This window comes from Bombus terrestris, chromosome 9 (genome assembly GCF_910591885.1).
Source record: "Bombus terrestris chromosome 9, iyBomTerr1.2, whole genome shotgun sequence".
NCBI classification, from domain to species: Eukaryota; Metazoa; Arthropoda; class Insecta; order Hymenoptera; family Apidae; genus Bombus; species Bombus terrestris.
Genome location: NC_063277.1, coordinates 620,964 through 640,214, shown reverse-complemented (window position 1 = coordinate 640,214; position 19,251 = coordinate 620,964). Strand labels below are relative to the sequence as shown.

At 37.5% G+C, this 19,251-nt stretch overlaps 1 protein-coding gene across 17 annotated transcripts in view; it reads left to right on the top strand.

Moving 5' to 3' along the window:
* LOC100644765 (CUGBP Elav-like family member 2) overlaps window positions 1-19,251 on the top strand; it is a 552,950-nt gene that overhangs the window by 399,984 nt on the left and 133,715 nt on the right. For all 17 annotated transcript variants that reach the window (XM_048408798.1, XM_048408808.1, XM_048408801.1 and 14 more), the window contains one exon: window positions 10,225-10,394. In XM_048408798.1, the coding sequence (XP_048264755.1) occupies window positions 10,225-10,394 (170 nt within the window). The remainder of the gene's footprint in view (window positions 1-10,224; window positions 10,395-19,251) is intronic.

The following is a 19,251-nucleotide window of genomic DNA, read 5'->3' as shown; positions in this document are numbered from 1 at the left end:
GCCACGCTCCTTCGAGTGCTCTTCCGATTTCCCCTCGTTTCATTAAACGACTGTCTCCGCGTCCTAAAAGTATATTGGCCTCGGTCAATTACACCAGAGGACCGTTCATTGTGACGCGTCGCGGACCAGCGAAATTACATCGATCTTTCGCGTTCGATGAACCCGAAGATAAATTTCCTCGCGAATCACTCTCCCTCTCGTGTAATACGTGTGTATAGGGTGTTTCAAAAAGGATGTAGGTTGTTCTATGTTAAAAAATAAGTCGAAGAAGAGAAATAGAGATTTTTCGTCTGAAGCTTGTTTTTGAAAAACATCGAATTTTCAAATTTGTCAAGTACACACGTGCATTTAGCTAGCAAGTGCGCACGGTTGCAAATGGAGGGCCGGCAACGTCCAGTTGAAACTTAACTTTCCCGAAAACGAGGTCTTGAGCAAAAGACTATCGTTCTTCTCCGATCTATTTTTACAGTAATCTCCTGTTTGATAATACCATACGTCATGGGACACCCTGTGTATTCGGATGGTTGTCTCTTTCTCCCTCTCTCTGTTCGTTGTTCTATTGTCCAGGGCCTTGAACGTATTATTTAGAGTCGAGTCAGCCATCGGAATCGCCCTAAATTACGCATTATCTCTTACGGGAGAGAAGAGGCTCCGCTGCTGACTCGTCTCGAAATACATACCATTGTCTCGCACGAGCGACGAGATTACGCGACATGCCGTTTGCTCCTAACTAACCTATACATATACATGATCGAGTCGCGTCGTGTCGTCAAAGGTTGATCGTAGACGGAGAATTGGATGTCAACCGTTCGACTTCCGTCGCTGATTGATGACGGTGTGCCGCGATACTAATTAACGGGAATCGGTTCCCGTTATTCTCTTAACGGTTAATGCATCGAGTATGGATCGTTCCTGTGATATGTATAGCTTTGTTTCTGAAGATCGTATCTTACTTTGCAAATGGAATATCGTTGGATTCCGAAAGGAAATACATATACATGTATTAGGTCATCCCATAAGTTCGTGCCGTTTTTCGAGCGATTATATATGTTAAGATTGTTTACATACCTTTCAGTTTCATGAAAAAATGTAATCCCCCTCTCGTTGTACAACTTCTTTCCATTTTTCTGGTAGGGCCATTATTCCGTCTTGATAAAAGTTCTCTTGTTTTTCTTTAAAATATGAAATGTATACACAAAAGCCCGCACGAACTTATGGGATGACCTAATATATTAAGTTTCTCGGTTTACTACACCGCGAGAAATCTTTGGTCGTCTACGTCGACGTTTGATCGCCCACGTCGCAAAGACGAACAATATATTAAAACGCTTGAAACTTTAAATATAAGTTCGCGTTCGGCGAAATATCTAATTGCGAAGTGCGTATCCTTTCACGTGACTTATCGTTCTTCTTTGTGGCGAAACGATTTGCGACGCAAACACGAAACGAGTGTCGACGCAAGGGTTGTACCTGGTCGACGAACGACGAAAGAGAAGGAGTTTGCTGACAGATAGAGAGAAGGAAGCCGTAGGATAGCAACGTAAATGTTCTCCTTTGATGTACTTCGTCTATCGGGCCGAACCAGCGTTCCTTTTTGCCCGCCACGTTCGCTGTGTTCGCCAAGAGAGTTTCTAACGTCTTTCCCATTCCTCTCCTGTTCCAGAGCTTCTCGACCTCCGGTTAGAACGAAGGGAGCAACGTTCTCTATTATGTTCACCGATAAGACAAGGATCGCGATGCGTGTACATTCACTCGGTGCGGTAATCCTCGTTGCGGCCTGATAACCGAGTGTTCCGCGATTCCGGCCATTATTGTCGAGACCGATATCGATACAGATCGTAATTTGTTGTTGCTATGCGTCTTGAATGTGTCTCGAGATTTACTGCATTTCCATTATCCCTACACCTAGATTTATTGTTAATCGATTAGTGGTAATCACGCGACATTGTGGCATGATTTTAGTTTGCCAGGATTGTTTGATTGCGCGTGCCATGTCTAACAATAAGTATAAATACACACATATACATATTACAATACAAACATATATATTATATATATATATAAGCTAACGAACAAATTGTGAAAGGAATACAATGAAAATGATATATTGGAACAAAGTAATGCTATAATAGAAATTTTTTATCAGGCAAGTGAAAAACGTGATTGGATAAATTTTTCTACTTAATGCCTTATTTTTGACAGCATATAGGTTTCGTCAGACTTTAACCGGAAGACGTGAACTTTCGCTCAAAGGATTTGCAATGTGAAGTTTGAATTAAATTGTAGTTCGTTTGACAAAGGATTTATGTGTAGGAGTGGATTGGTTCAAATTTTGATGAAGTTGAGAGAAGTTGAAATGTGATTTATGCAATTACGTTTCTAGTGTTACTTTATAAACTTCTCTTTGCTATCTTTATTAAAAGCAATCCATATATATGTAGTATCTAAAATGGGTCTAGAGTAAGAACAAGTAAGGATACTTTATTTGTTAACAAGGTGATATAGTTTGCGTATTTAACATTAGGTTTACGGGCGTTTCGTATATACCTATCTCTACGGGACCCGTCAAATTGGCGGGTAAACGAAAATACGCATTTTTCATTAAAAGATCGATTTATTCAAATTAAGTCTGCAAGGAACAATATTAGGCTTCACATTTAAATAAATTATTAATGAATAAAACGTCTTTTTTTTAAATTATCACTAAAAAAATAACAATAACATTAACACGACCCGCCAATTTATCGGATTTTGAACTTCGAAATGGAATATCTCAAAAACCATAGCATTAATTTTAACCATTTTGCATCGTAAATTAATCATTTCATCTAAAGAATTTATGCACAGAATTATTTTTTCTTAGGCTTTCTAATTGTTGATATCTGTTTGCAGTATATCTATCTCTACGAGACCCCTCAAATTGACGTCTTAGCTGATTTCATAAACAATCCGTTTTTCAAAGATAGTGTGCAAAAGTTTCAGTTATCGTAGACATTTCCCATTATTGTCTCCATTTATTCTAAGTATTTACAATAGGATAATTGAATTTGGGCACAGTATTTTTTTATTTTGAACAATTCCCCTTTTCTAGCAATCATGAGTAAATTCAAGAAATATAATAAGATATTGGACAAAATGTCAACATCAATGAAGATTGTTCTGAGGATACCTCCGAAGAAGATCAGTATGAATTAGGCCAAAGCGAAGCTGACAGTGAAAGCTTTGAATACATTGAAAGTGGAGAGATAGAAGGATCTTCGGATAGTGAAGAGGAACACTTCTTGAAAGTGTGTCGTAACAAGAAAAGGATGCGTATTCTTTTTAGTTCTGACTCCGAGGATGAAAGGACGAGCATTCCAAGCATATCCCAAAATGTAATAGGTGAAATTGAAATTGCAATTGACGGAACATAGTGCATAAAACTGAAAGCAGGCGAATCTAGGGATAGGACGCCCGTTCGTATGATATTCAAGGATATCGCAGGGCCTACTGGCTATGCTAAGAGAAATATTATGTCGGGTTATGTAACTAGTGCTTTCGAATTAATAATTGACAGACACATAATGGAACACGGAAACGATTGCACTGAAACCGAGGCGCATCGAGTTTTGAAAAAGGACTGGACAATCACAGTTGCTGAGTTGCGTAATTTTTTAGGAATTCTATATACCCGGGGCGCATATGAAGCGAGATCATTGAAAGCCTCCGAAAGATTACAAACAGATAAATTTGCGCTGATATCCGAAATATGGAACAGATTTATAAGTAATAGCCAGGCCTGTTACAAGCCATATGAAAATATCTCAATAGATGAACAATTATTTCCAACGAAAGCCTGATGCAGGTTTACGCAATGTATACCGAATAAGCCTCATAAATTTGGCATTAAGTTTTGGTTAGCAGTTGACGTCCAAACAAAATATATTTTGAATGGTTTCCCTTATATGGGGAAAGATGAAACTCGATGCTCAAGAAAAAAAAAGGACAAGATGACATTGTTTTTCGCAAATTTATATAAATCAGAAAACTGCACACTTACTGTGTATAAAAGTAAATCTAAAGTAAAAGTCCTCCTTCTAAGCACCAAACATACAGGTGTACGAATAGAAGATAATTATAAACGTGTTCCAGAAACCTTTTTACAATAAAACAAAGTTTGGTGTTGACCAAATGGCACGCAAATATAGCGTGCAAGCAAGGAGTTTCCGATGGCCCCTTCAAGTCTTTTTCAATATTTTAGATTTGACAGCGATAAACGCGTGGATACTATATAAAGAGTGTACCAGATCGAAAATATCCAGAAAGGAATTCATATTTTGTTTAGCCGAGGAATTAACCGAAGAAAACAAGGACAACATTTGCCAAAGATCAGACGCTTCATTTCTGTCATCTTCAACGTCAGAAGTGCGAAAAAGTTGCCAAGTAGATTATTGCAAAAAAAAATAGAAGTAATAATTATTGTTTATATTGCAAAAAGATCGTATGCGGAAAATGCACAAACAATATTCAGTATATTTGCAAAAAATGTGCTCAATAGATATGATTACTGTACTGTTAATGTTATTGTTATTTTTTTAGTGATAATTTAAAAAAAAGACTTTTTATTTATTAATAATTTATTTAAATGTGAAGCCTAATATTGTTCCTTTCAGACTTAATTTCAATAAATCGATTTTTTAAAGAAAAATGCGTATTTTCCTTTACCCGTCAATTTGACGGGTCCCGTAGAGATAGGTATACCACATACAGATTTCAAAAATTAGAAAGCCTAGGAAAAAATAATTTTGTGTATAAATTCTTTAGATGAAATGATTAATTTACGATACAAAATGGTTAAAATTGGTGCTATGGTTTTTGAGATATTTCAGTTCAAAGTTCGAAATCCGTCAAATTGACGGGTGATAAACAATGTCAACGTGTTCGTTGGGCTTAGCGGCTTTATACACACGACCTCTCGACGTGTGCTCTTAGAATCTTCAATCAGACCTTAAATCATTTCTTGGTCTTCTCGGGGAAACGACCTCCACTACGCTCGGATCACGCCACCGTTCGCGCCTATGATCACATATGCCGCATTCTTTTGAAACAACAGATCGAAATCGACGTTTCTGGAAGTTGCTGCTTGTCGACAACTATGCACTCGTCGATATATTGTATACCCCTCGTCGGGCAGATAGGGCGATCCGCCTGCGACATTTTAGGACCGCGAGCGACGGCCAGAAACGCGACCCATACTAAAACCTCGCAGCGTAACAAAGCATACACCTCCCTCTTTTTTTGATACTACATATATATATTTTCAAAGTAAATTCGCCGTCAAGAAACAACTACAAATCTATTGAATAGAAATGCTGTGAAAGGAAAAATAAGCGAATCTGATCTATATTACATTAATGCGGATGATTTTTATTAATTTTATTGATTTAAGGAATTCGATTAAATTTTAAAAGAGAACTCAAAGAGATTAATTTAAAGTGGTATTATTCTCTCGTATATTTTAATTTAAATATTTAACGTATTAATATTAAGGAAATTAATTGCGATCTTCTGTATGGTTTATATATCTAACAATAAGTATCTAATTTATTTTAAATTGTCTTTATTCAAATAATAATTTCTGAATTACCTACAAGGAAATGTTTCATCGAATATGACATTCTTCAACTGATTAATGCCATGAAACATACACAATCGACCAACAGTACAATATCTGTTTCAATAGTTTACATTCTATGTAAATAGTAACATTCTATAAGTTACGTGCGTTCCAGATCATTAATTCCCCACAAATTACTCGTAAGTTAAATTACTGCTAAACCGTTATTATCGTCGAAACAATTACAACTACTAGTAACAATAGTTATCGCGTATGAAACGAATGACAGAAATTTTCAGGGCATACAGTAGAAACTTTTCATTTGAAATCACAATTTTTATCATGCAATTACGTTGAAAATATTTCATATTTCAAGTTTTGAATATCAGCTATACCGTTGAAAGCTAAATTATTCCCCATGGATAAATTTTGAATATTTCAATAAATTGTTTCGTAATTGGTGCGCGTGTAATGAGTTCCTGTTTCGACATGAACGCGAAAGCGAACTGCAAAGTATTTATTAGAAAATATATTAATTATCCTAATACAAGTTCGAGGAGAAGGAATTTAATATATATGAAACAATGAATTTAATTTACTTTGGTACTTAAATGATATCTATAGATACGGGCAACGAATTTTCATAAAATCAAATCATCATATACATGTTAATAACTTTTATTCGATAATTTTGTCTAACGTTGGACTAAAGCGTAAAATAATATGTAGTAGTATGCAATTACTTCTCCTAATTTATTTGGAATTTTAGATTAATTTACGTTACTACCTTCAATTGAATTTTAATGATGATTAGTTGAAATTTATTTCCCCTTAAAAACATTTTTTCTCATCTGTTACTTCGACTCCTCTTCTATAAAATTTTCATAATTCTGTTGCACAATATTTTGTATTATACTCGTATTAGACCGATTTTAGAACAACCCAGGAAAACACGAATGATCGTTTTATTACGTTGTTGATGTACTTTCCATATTTTCCGACAATGAAGCGGACTAAAATTAGTTTGAAGTATGGAAATATGTCCAGTAACTTTGTTCTCCGTGTTTTTCTGTGCTAATGCCTATGATCGTTACATGCATAATTCTTGTCCTTCCAGAGCAATTATTATCCCTTGGAACGGATTTTCCGTGTTTTAACAAGTTATATCTTAGTTATTCATTGCTTTCGAAACAAAAGTTTCGAATTTTCATTACGTTTTGCACGTAGAACTGTTGAGATATCTTCTTTATACAAATACAGTATATGCATTATGTATATGTATTGCAATTTATATATTACGATGCTTCTCGAGACATGTAAAAACAACGTATAAAAAAGACTGTATTAAATACCTGCACACAGCTTTTTACCGCATATTTTATTCAAAAAATAATTGGATATCATTAGTCACACGCGGTGCACATGTAAAATGTCTCATCTTTAATTTGGAGATATAATCAGTAGATAAATGTCATAATAACTGCCCTGCTATTAGAGACACCAAATATATCCGAACAGAATACCAACTTATTAACAAAATCTTTCTCAAAACGAGACAACTAAAACTAATCGCGAAACAACCACATCAATAAGTATCACATGACTAACTGCCGTTTAAGCGATTCTACAAAATCCTCTGTTCAATACACGACTGACTATGACTCACACCTTGTTTAGTTAACCTACTCCAGTTTTTGATTAGCTAACCTACTTCCCATCTCTTTGATTTCAAAAGAGAATAAGCGAAACCTATCTGGATATGGGGAAGTCTCTCAAGGGAGCTGCGTAGCATTATAACGGCTGCTCTTTCCATCTGGACATCTCTTTCCATCCTTCATGGTACGCTCTATAGATCAAGATGAGAGGAGTCGACCGACTGGAAAATCGCTTTAAACCTCCCCGACTAATATTAACTTTCTCCTTTCGTTCCGCGAAATTCCCCAACTCTTTTTCCCGCACTCTCGCATACCGGATCAGGCCAGGCAAAGACGAATCCATAGGGTAGGCCGCCGCTTGCCTTCTCCAATCGTAGAAACTGCGATTAATTGTTGATCAATTTCTATTTCGCTCGAAGTTTCGCTTCCTTTATCGTTATAATAGATATCTCCTTCGGGTCTTTGATTCTGGTATATAGAATGTATGTTATTCGACTACACTCTTATCGATCAACTAAATAGTCTCGCGTTACAACACCTCACGGCCAGCTAAACCACCAAAAACACAAAATTACTTCGGCGTTGAGGCCATTACGGAGGATGATGCCGGATAATGGACACAAGTATGAAACAAAATTACCAATGCGGTACCGTCCTAACTTTGTCTCATTAATTATTATGCACTTAACGTCGCAACACACTGCACCAGCCACCATGACCAAGAACTTTTCCCTTTGGCCACGAGCGACGATGACTTTTAAAGTTCGCAGATTTATGGCCACGGCCCGGTAACGGGGCAAGAATGGCTGACCGAGACGGAAATGCTCGAGGAACGAGCCTCTGGGAAGAGTGCGACACGACGGTGTCAAAGCGGCATGCCGGTTCGCTATTTCAACGACCAACTTTATGCAAGCGCGGTTTTACGGTATGGCAAAGTGTCGCGTTTTAGCCGCTAGCAAAACCTTAATGCCTTCTTCCGGTTTGTACAAGTTGTGGAAGGGGCGTCAGTGGAACTGGTGTGTCGAGTGACTGTTCGAACAAGGGTAACAATTGCATAGAGGGAGAGTTTTGGCTTGTTACGCAATAAAGTTCTTCGGAGGAGAAATTATTGTGTGGTGAAAGTGAATTGTTACTCTTCGTAGATGATGCGATTAAAGAGAAAATCAGGATATTTAATGGTAATACTCGATGAAACAGTAAACACAATGAATGTATGTCTGTTGAGAGATAAATCCTCTGCGTTTGAAAAGGTTTTCCTTTAATTCTGCCAGATCCTCCGCGTTCTTTTTGTTACTCCATACACGAAATTCATACTTCGTCATAGCGACTTTAACCATCGCTAACATTCGTCATTAAATTCTGCACATTTATTTCGTAAACTCCATCATTTTATGCGTATGCTTCTCTTGAAATTGGTCGCAGGAGACTCTCGCACGTACTTATTCAAATGCTGGAAAAATACTAGAGACGCATTTTCATGTGGTACTATGGATGAAACTCGACTGTGGAGCGATTGGAATGATACGCCAGGCAGAAAATTATGAGAAACATGTGCAGACGGGTCCGGACGGTAAGATAATCCATTTGGATGTGATTCGGGGTTCCTAGAGCGGTGTCCCACGAGGACGATTTCAAACGCGTGTAATTCGAACGACGTTACCGCATACTGGCGAAAATGATGCGCAAGTTTTAAAAGCGTTCGCGTACCACCAGGCAAACGTGTTCACCGGCAGGCTAATTAAACATAGCGCAGCTTTTTGCCGAAATGCACACCGAAACGCGATGAATTTAGCTACGTTTTCCTCCCTAGAATCTGATCAACCTGCGTGAAATTTGATGTTAATTCTCCGACGAGGGTCAAAGACTCGATGCGTAGTTTTTATAATTGAGTGAAACGAGTTTGAAATTAGCGGTAAATGTATGTGAAATATTGGTACATTCTAAGAAAGCATATTTGAAAAATTTGGCCACATTGTTGCATATATTCTGACAAACTTTTTAGATGTACTCGTTATTAATGTCGTTACGCAAATAAAATAATGGAAAAATTTAATTATATGTAATTACTTCATCAACTGGTAACTTAGAAACTGTAATGTGGCTCGTACGATTGTTATTGCGAAACTGCCGAGAAGGCGAAGGAAAAGGAACTGGACTCACGGCACATTCGTCTTTTGTTATATTAACGTTTAATCGAACTTTTCCTATCCGATATACTCCATAATCCGATACACTCTCCAACAAAAACGTTTTGCTCTATTATACATAGCAGAGATAATTCAAAACTGTCGATGTGTATTTCAAACGATTCAACTCGTTCAGAGTTTGTCGTGAAATAGGAGCGTAGGCGAGATATCAACGAGATATGTTATTTTTTCTGCATTTTAAAATTTCATAAGTACTGCTACACTTGAACCGATCGCTTAAGCGTTTTTTATCGTTTTCGTAATGAGATCAGTATATGGGCGTACAAACCTCTTAAAATGAATATCGTATAGACCGATTTCGAGTGCACTTCATCAGATGAAAATGTTTGTTAATCCAGCGACTTCATAAGTATCATGCTTTCGAGAGGATGCTTTAGTTGAATATATTATTGATAATATCGTTAAATGGAAGAAACGTGAAACGTGTAATTATGGTCTCAGGAAATTATATTTTTCAATCGTATTTCGTATATCTTTTCATCTATATACATACGTATAATTAAAGCATAACGAATAATCATCGAAGAGTTATTACACGCGTATTAAAATTTCTACCTTTTGTTTAAGTTTCGATTCTGTTTCTATGAAAATTAAAATTTAACATTATACAAGAAAAGATTATTTTAATTCTATTGTTTCATTATTGTATTTTAAATTCAATTGTATATACCGATAATTCCATTTATCGTTACAATTACGATTGACTGGATATTGAACTTGCCATAAGAATGATGATTTTTCATAGAAATTTGTTTTTCTGTTGCAGCATAATGAACAACAATGGCGTAGAGCAACCAGATCCCGACAACATAAAAATGTTCGTAGGTCAAGTACCTCACGACATGGACGAGAACGATCTGAGGAAGTTGTTCGAGGAGTTTGGTCGGGTGCACCAGATAAATATCTTGCGGGATAAGATAACTGGAAGTCATAGAGGTAAGTATTCGATCGATAACGACCGTCTTTTATGTATTCTTAAATCATCTATCCTCGTAGTGATTGTTAAGAAACTGTCTTAGGATAATCGACGTATCTGCCTTATATCTGCTGCTAAACCACTTTTCAGTTATTTCTAGCCATATATAAAATTCATACTTACATTTTTATTAAATTGAGCTCCTTAACGATAACGTTGTACTTTTGTAGACTGTATTTTTTATATTTATCATATAATATTGTATTATTTAATGTATAATATTATATCGTACCTGTAGTCTGTATTCGATTCGTCAAGCTTTCGATATACGCGTTATAAGAGAAGGCAGAACCGAGATATCTCACAATCCGCATGCAGTATGCTAAAAAAGAGTAACAATGTACAATTGAGATTCGATTGAGTCGCGATCACGTTGGCCGGAAGCCGCGTTAATTTAATTATTCGATTTTTTCCCCCAACCGATAATCCAGTGTATCGCAATATTCGATAACGAACCGAATTTTCATTAGTCTGCCGCGTACTTTAATCTTGTGCTGCGGCTCTATTAACTACACCGCTCCCGATAATCGGATGAAATTGAATTGTCTCGCGGCTTTTATTTTTAATCGTGCCACCGGTCGGTGTTCTTCACGGAAAATTCACTGGTGAACACTTAATCGCGTTGTCACGGTTTTTTACCATGTTTTCGTCAACGTATCCCGTGATCATCGAACGACGCAATTTAAAAATTTAACCACACTGCCAACTTTGGTTATAAAATATTTGTCGATACGTTTGGTCGAAATATACGAGGCTGTAACTGCGGCTGACAACAATAAAGAATTGCAAAATATCAAATATACCGATCAAAAATAGTTCGCTATCGTATATCGAACATATATTCTGATGCAAAATTAGGTTTTCTTTTTCAACTAGACAATTGCTTTTATACTTTTGCCGTTTCTTTTAACTTCCTTCGCGCTTCCTGTTTTTAATCCCTTTTCTAAGATTTCACTGAGAACTGAATAACCTTGGTTCACCAGGTCTTCGCGAACTACTTCACTTTCACATTTTATTACTTCTTTTTCGCATTTCCCAAGTTTACCCAGGCATTTAACACTTCTCTCCATACGCTCTATCCTACCATCTTCCTTCTTCGTTTTTTCATTTTTCACATGTTAGTAATCAAATCTGTGTCAGATAATTCCCCGATTTTGTTACATTCGTCGTTACTAAACACACTATTTGTTATATTTACCTAACTAGTTATTCATTTAAATATCGCACGGTAAGCGCTCGATAGAAACTAAAGTAACGATATTCTTGCTAGTGTGAGAAAGATGCGATGGCAAACGGGGTGGAAATGTCGCGACTGCATCGGCGTGCGATCGACGAAGTTGGCAATGAAACAGCACGTTCATCCGTATGACAAGTGCGAATGGATGCAAAAAGGGGTGGGCGAATGGGTAGAACGGACGGCATTTACGATGGCAGAATGAACGATAAAACGTAGCGACGCGATCGTAGACCGAGATTAAACCGAGCTCTAGCCGCGTCACGTGGGTATAATTCGAGTATAAAATAATCTTCACGCTCGCAAGAAGATTGAATGATTTCAGGAACATAGTGGCCGAATGATAAATCGTTACGCTTTTATTTCGTTTGCACACGTTTCTATTCACCTTCTTCTTCTTCGTATCTCTCTTGTGGTTGGTTGGAAATCGTGCAATTATATAAAAATTTTATGTTCTGATTGGTCCAATTGTATGGTTGAATTTCATGAATGTACGATTCTTGGAATTTTTTAATATAAAAACTGTCTAATGCCTCTTTAGATCCGGCATGCTGTTAGGTTATACAGAAGTCTGGGGTAATTAAATTCAGTAAGTCGCTGATTTGGCTTGATTGAGATTGATAACAATCTGGCCCACAATGTAGTCACGAAAGGGTTAAAACAAGATATTAGCACGGTCAAGTTTACGATTCGATCAGTTCATATCGGTATATTTATCGTGATCAGCACGTCAGTCGTTTGAACGTGGACGAAGATCGGCAGTCAGGTCGTTGATAACGAATACAGGAAAAGAGGGAACTAACTCGGGAGGGGGCGGGATAGTCTGAGGGAATAGACAGAAAGTAAGTACTCGTATACGTGGCACACGCAAGGATCGATGCCCAGACAGAAACGGTGGTCGTCGTTGGCACTTCTCGAGCTATTGATCGAAGACGGAACCCCCTGGTGTCCCTTGGTCTCTTACGCCGTTACGTCGAAACGTATCTCTATGTGGCTATATACCTGTGTGTCCATGTGCAGGTGTCCAGCAGTCGTGGATCGCGCGTTCGTGGAATTCGAAATTTGCCTTTCATAACCGCGAATATCCGATCCACTTCTCTCCGTATTTACCTTGGTTCTCCGTCCACTTTGAACTCGACCCACCGTTAAGTTGGAAGACGTTCTATTCCAAATATACTCGCATTTTCTTACGTAACGTTTGTCAAAAATACCTTTGAAAATAACTGTCTTTTAATGGTGAACGCAAGTTTAAACACGAAATAAAAATAAATGAACTGTCAAGTTGAGTGTAACTCTACCGTGACACCTGCCTTGTTTTCGATCCAATCGTATATTCTTTTTCGTTTCAATTGTATGGTTTTCGAGCAAATTGCCGTTTGCATAAATTCCACGCAAGGAACTAGTACATATTTGAAACATTTTCGATGTCGATAACTGCAGTGACTAAATTAGAATAGAACCAAAACAGAACAAAATATTCGAAGCGATCAGATACATATTCTATCGAAACAACCGAGGCGAAAGGAAATAATTAAAATAGAAGCTTACAAACGTCGATATGAGAATATTAATGCGAGATATTTCGTGATACAGGCAGAGGAAATATTCATCCGCGATAAGCTTTAAAGATAATTTTTAATTGTTCTTTCCCACGATACAATTTGTTCGAAAGTTTCCAGTGACTGTACAGGGATAGAAAGGTTTATTCTGGAAACGTGAAGCAATTGTTGGGTCGTTCATAAATCAATTATTGGTTACTATTTAGAGCGTGGAAAATTGCTTGCAGCTGGTCTGTTTTCCTCGAATGTCTCATTAATCGTTAATTATTCATGTTTCGCTCATGTTTGGTAATAAATTGTTGAATTACGCTTTAAATTTTAAGAACTCGTTTTTATTTTTAGCGTTAGGAATCAACGCACGAAAATGTAATCATAACTGCCACCGCAACATTTTACAACTTACCTGTATTGTCATCGACGATAACAACAGCAGTTAGCGCGTAAAATTTTCAGAATCAAAATTTTTATATCGTTTTCCATATTTTGTTCCACTATATGTTGGACTTATTGTTTCACGTACAATCACCCTTTCTCCAATACCACTCGTTACAAACATCCTATATGTCTATTTGTTACGTATAACAATAGATAGCGATAGATAGTATATTTCTTCATTTTGCTTTCCAATATATTCGGCGAAGGATAGAAAAGCTCTGAAACGATACACACGACTGAACATGAGAAGCGTTATACCATCGTGCGAACTGGCGACGCGAACACGAAACGTTGATATCCTGAGAACTTTCGGAACGATTAATCTAGACGAATTGTAAACGTCACGCGCAGCTGCAAAATTGATGGTAGCGGCGAATAGCAGCCGGATGAAATTCGTTTGCCATTGTGAAAATTTAACTTGATTACCTTGAGGTAATGGTAAATTAATGTCTCGGTAGCGGGTTTGTTTCAACCGTTCGCGTTTTTGTATGAAAATACATGTCGTGCATCAATGAAGTATCTAAATTATGGAATGCAAAAAGTTGTGTCAGGTTTCGTTTTTTTAAATTGTACTTTGAAAATGTTTATGTATCTGGCCGTTTCATAAGCTCTGGTATATTATTAGCGTTGTTTCAAGCCTTCTTACAGTAATCTCTAGCCATACATATTTACACAGAGTAGCAATGTGCTTGCAGAAACCCATCCATGATTGAAGAAATACGGTTTCTATCCTTTCCTATTCTATACTATTCGTTCTATATTTCTATCCAACGACGTTTAATCATTCTCTAAACTTGTCAGTTTATCGTTATAGTTCGTTAGTCGAGCAATTTCGCGTTTAAACGCCATTTCCGGGTGGAAAAACGTGCGTTTGTAAGAGCTAAAACAAGAGGAAGGAAAATCGATTTCATTTGGCTGCGAGAGAAAAGCAAAAGGCACGCCGTTAAAATAGCAAACGCGAGACACGACTGTAGACGCAGTCGCTGACCAAACAGCGTCGCGGAGAAGGCAAATATTGTAATACGCGGGGTGCAGAACCACTTTGCTTTCCAGCTGGGAATAAAACATCGAGAACCGTACGTGTTTTAAGTTAATTAAGCCTTCGCGTTGTTTCATTCGGTTTAATAGCGAAATGTCACATGGAAACTGTACGTTCGTCTGACGAATCGCATTTTAATTATTAAAAAATTGCAATTAGTCGCATTGGCATCAAGGGTTTGTGCAATTCCATTTTTTCCATGTACAAACTTCTTTTACGCGATTGACATTGAAACGAACGAGACGAAATAGACGAGGAATAAGAAGAAGAGTATCGGTAGGATACAGACAAAGGTCAGACGTAAAAGTCATCGGTAAGGATTCTTCCTAAAAGCTTCGATGTCGAAGAGAACGAGGAAAGCCATAGAAACCTTGGGATGGAAGCTACGAGCTTAGTCGAAATCCTCCTTTCCGTGCGTTCAAAGGCAACTTATGCGACGTCCAGAAGCTTGCGAGGTTTAACTGCTTTCACAATTACTCAAGAGTATTCATTTCTCCAGTTCAGTTCTCTACTCCAGGTAGGAGATATTCGGGGAAGATGCGTTTCTCAGTTTGATGATGTTCATAAACGGTAGCGAAATGATTTTTCATGTTACTACTAGAAACCAAAGTGTATCCAAGAGTGTTTATCGTATCGGAGATACGTATATTTCGAAGGGTGTGGAAAAGATCTTATGATTTGTGGACATAACATCTCTATATTTAGGTAATTCGTAATTCGTAGAAACAACAGATTTTCGATTGGCGATAAGTAGCCGAAAACCTTTTGCACGCTGTACGTTACCATCGCCGTTTCCGCAGCTACGGAAGAATTATTCCCATCCATAAGAATATCGAACACGCGCGGTACGTGCGACTGATACCGAGAAACGTCGATAAGTCTTTGCACAAGGAAAAATCTTATTGCGTGATTGGTCGCAAATGCAAACGAAGAAACTGTCTAGTCCTAGAAGTCGAAAATATAGGTAAGTCCGGTTTCGAGCGGAATTAATACGCGACGCGACGTATCTGCTTTGTCTCGCGCTCAATCGCGCGATTGCTCCGCCAACTTTATCCGTTCTTTTACGAAAAAACTAGGTGGAGATGTATCAAAAACTCTCGAAATAGCGTACACACATTCTGACATGTATCGAAGCGCGTTCGATTCTATCCGATTGATCTCAAAGTAAAGTAGCGGAATTCGATACTCCGTTACTTTGTGCAACGCAACGACAAGCGGAAGAATCTCGATCAAACGAAGAAGATTCTCGTTACCGAGATTCCCGTTCTTGGTATTCGTTTAGAACGGTAAAATATTCCGTGACACGACCAAGTGCCGAGGAATTTCTTAATTGTGTTACCATCCCTTTGAAACAGCTGTCCTTTCGCTCGAGCTTCTTCATTATTCTTTCACGCGAGAGATGGAACCACTTTACTTCCTTCTTGTCTATTGTCGTTTCGCGATGCATATCTACATATTTCTTAACTTTATTCTTTTCGGTAACGATAACGGTATAGCATTTTCTAATTTATAGGAATCTATTTGAAAACTGTAATAAATTATCGAGTAACGTAATGGAGGATATAGACGTTGGTGAAAATTTCATATCGCTAGACTGCGGATATTTATGCATTTATGGAAAATTTGAAGATGCAAAAATATATAGACTGCTATGATATGCATAGATATGTAAAATATTCAAAGTAAAATACACTTTTTGATATCTACTACGTGAAACCAATTTCTAAGTTTTATTTCTTTAGCCACGTTCGTAGAAATACAAATTTTAAGAATCACCTGTGTACCCTATAAATAATTATGCAAACAATCCTTAAAAGTCACATCCCACAGTCGCATGGTTCTCGGTTAACAAATACAGTTTGCAATACGATAGTCGTAGAAAGTTCCTATAATAAAAAAAGGAAAGGAAGAAGAGAGGAAGAAAGAAGGAAAGAAAGGAAGATAGAAGAAAATAAAACGTAAACAAGTAGGAGACATTAGTTGGAAAGTACGTACAACACGCGGGAACCGGAGGTTTTATTGCTTCCCGGAGCACTCTACCCCGAAGAGACCGGAAGTTTACCCCCGGTCACGGCCGTGGCGTTGTCCGTGTTCCCGTTACCTGCGTCCGCCAAAATAAACGGTGTTTCACGTTCGCGTTATTTATGCAAGCGGTGGACACGAGATAGCTTCAAAAAGTTTCGATCTCTCGACACCGTAGCAGAGGGATGGAGGGTTAAATTGCATTTCGCGTTTCAGCTACTCGAAAATTGTGACGTTTTCCGGTGCCTCGTTTCTGAATTTCACGCTTGACAGTTTTAAATGGGCCCCGCGATGGCATTCTAAATCGTATTAAACCGCGACGTGTCACTCCTGCCTGCCTCCTGTGCGTCTATATTTTGTTGTATACCCAGCAATCAAGTTCGATGTTATTCCCGCGCTTTCCTCCCCCCTCTCTCTACCCATGGTCAAATCGAAAATCGTTTCTAGCTAAATCGTTCCGGTTTTCAATGTTTCATTGCGCGTGCAATGTAGATTTGTGCAAATAATTTCTCGTACTCGTTATAAATATCGTTTTGTGGTTTGTGCTCACCATCGTGGACTGTCGATTGTTCGTATAAACAGGGTAAGATTATTCGAATTGCTTTAGAATATTGTAAAGGAAGTTCAATAGCGCCAAATCATAGAAATTGAAATTTTTCGACGTTTATCTTCTTTAATCATAAATGTCTGTTTATTTTAAATCGCTCGAAGAAACGCTACCACGAGAAAATATTCATAATAAAGAAGATCAACGGACGAAATTTCGGTAACAGTTCGGCCGCTTAAACGTCAAACATCTTAACATGTTCATTATGATAACGTATCCCGCTGGGGATTCACGGGGTGGGACGCTTCGAGTTGTTCCTCTCGAATTTCATCCGGTTCGTGTAGCTTGTTGTATGGAAATTGCTCGCAGGATCCGTTTGCCCTTCCTTCTCCTCTGTGTTGATCGATCTTATAGCACTCGTTGTGCGCAAGCACACTCCATCATTAATCACGAATCGCTATTAATCGTCTTTAAGTAGAACGACGTTCGAGGCAAGAGCTTTCAACTTGCTGGAAGAAAGAGCCAACAGGCTCGAACTTCGACACCGTGGTTGGCTGTCTTGAAATCTCCCCATAGCCGGGACTCCATAGAAATCGCTGTTGAGTTATTTGTCACCAGTGTGGCTTGACGCGTCCCTTTGAATCGATTTTCAAGATCGATGCTTCCTCTCTAAAGTACATATATGTCGAGCTTCCGTTGATTGTTTCCGCATGACGTGACGCGAGTTGCAGAATATAGGATGAATCGACATACATAGTTCTTTTCTACTGAACTTTTGAAACTTCTATGCAGATTTGTCTTAATAGATATAACAGATCTGTTACAATCTTAATTTCATTTGACGGAAAATTAATTAAATTATTATATACAAAATTTTTCCTAACACAGTAAACATAAATCGTAGATTGTAAATTTCTGAACATCGATTAAAATCATCAAACATCAAAAGATTCATAAAAATATCGTATTTAATAAAATTATCATAAATGGGAACTCGATAACAAAATTCGTTTCGTACGTTTCCGTACATAAATCCAAAGTTCAGTTATTACAAAATTCGTGAAGATTTACGATTAACAGATACACCTACGTTTTTCCTTTATTCTCGTTTGTCTCCCTTGACTTTCTCCTCGTCGGTCCTAAATTTTGTTTTATCCTCTTTGTGACCCACGCGACTCAAAGTTCTCCGGATTTGCGGAGAAGACGGGCGGCGAGCCTTTTCAGTCGACGCACTCCAACGGATTAGACGAAAAACTTTAAACGAAACTGCCAGGTGAAACTATTGGAAAGCCGTTCTCGTATCGACGTAGACCCAATCTATCTCGTTTCGTCCAAATACATAAAAATTTACCAAGAAATTTCCATCGTTTTCTAAGTAATACGATACCAATAAACTGAATTTTTGTATTTAGTACTTAATTTAATTCTTCGAGAATCTTCGTAATTCTGTTTTTAATTATTCGGAATTTTTAGTAGCTCGTGAAAATTTCTTATCTAAATATGGTCGCGTACATGGAAGTGAAATGACGTGGAATTCTGAAACTTTTGGAGACAGGATACTATCTTTTCGATATCAATCCATTAACTATTTGCTACTGTTGACTTTCTTCGAACAGGAAGTGTAAAACTATTTATTTTAACAAATTTTAATAAATCTTCAAGTTAAATATTTGAAAATTCATTTTATGTAGAGGCTTACTTATTACTTTAAACCGTTACTTTTAAAGAAGAAGTATCGTTATTAGTACGAGAACAAAAGTATAAGTTCGTGTGATATATTAATAAATAGTATATCACATATTTTACATATTACAAGAAAGACTCTATGTTCATTTCTTATTAGAAAGAATCACTTCTACAATCAGTTCCACTTTCTTTGTGAAATGATGAAATATCCTGTTGTATTTCCTAACTTAGTTTATCCAGTTCATCGATAAATTCTCCCTGCCCCCTCCCAAAATTTAATATCCAAAAGCCAACC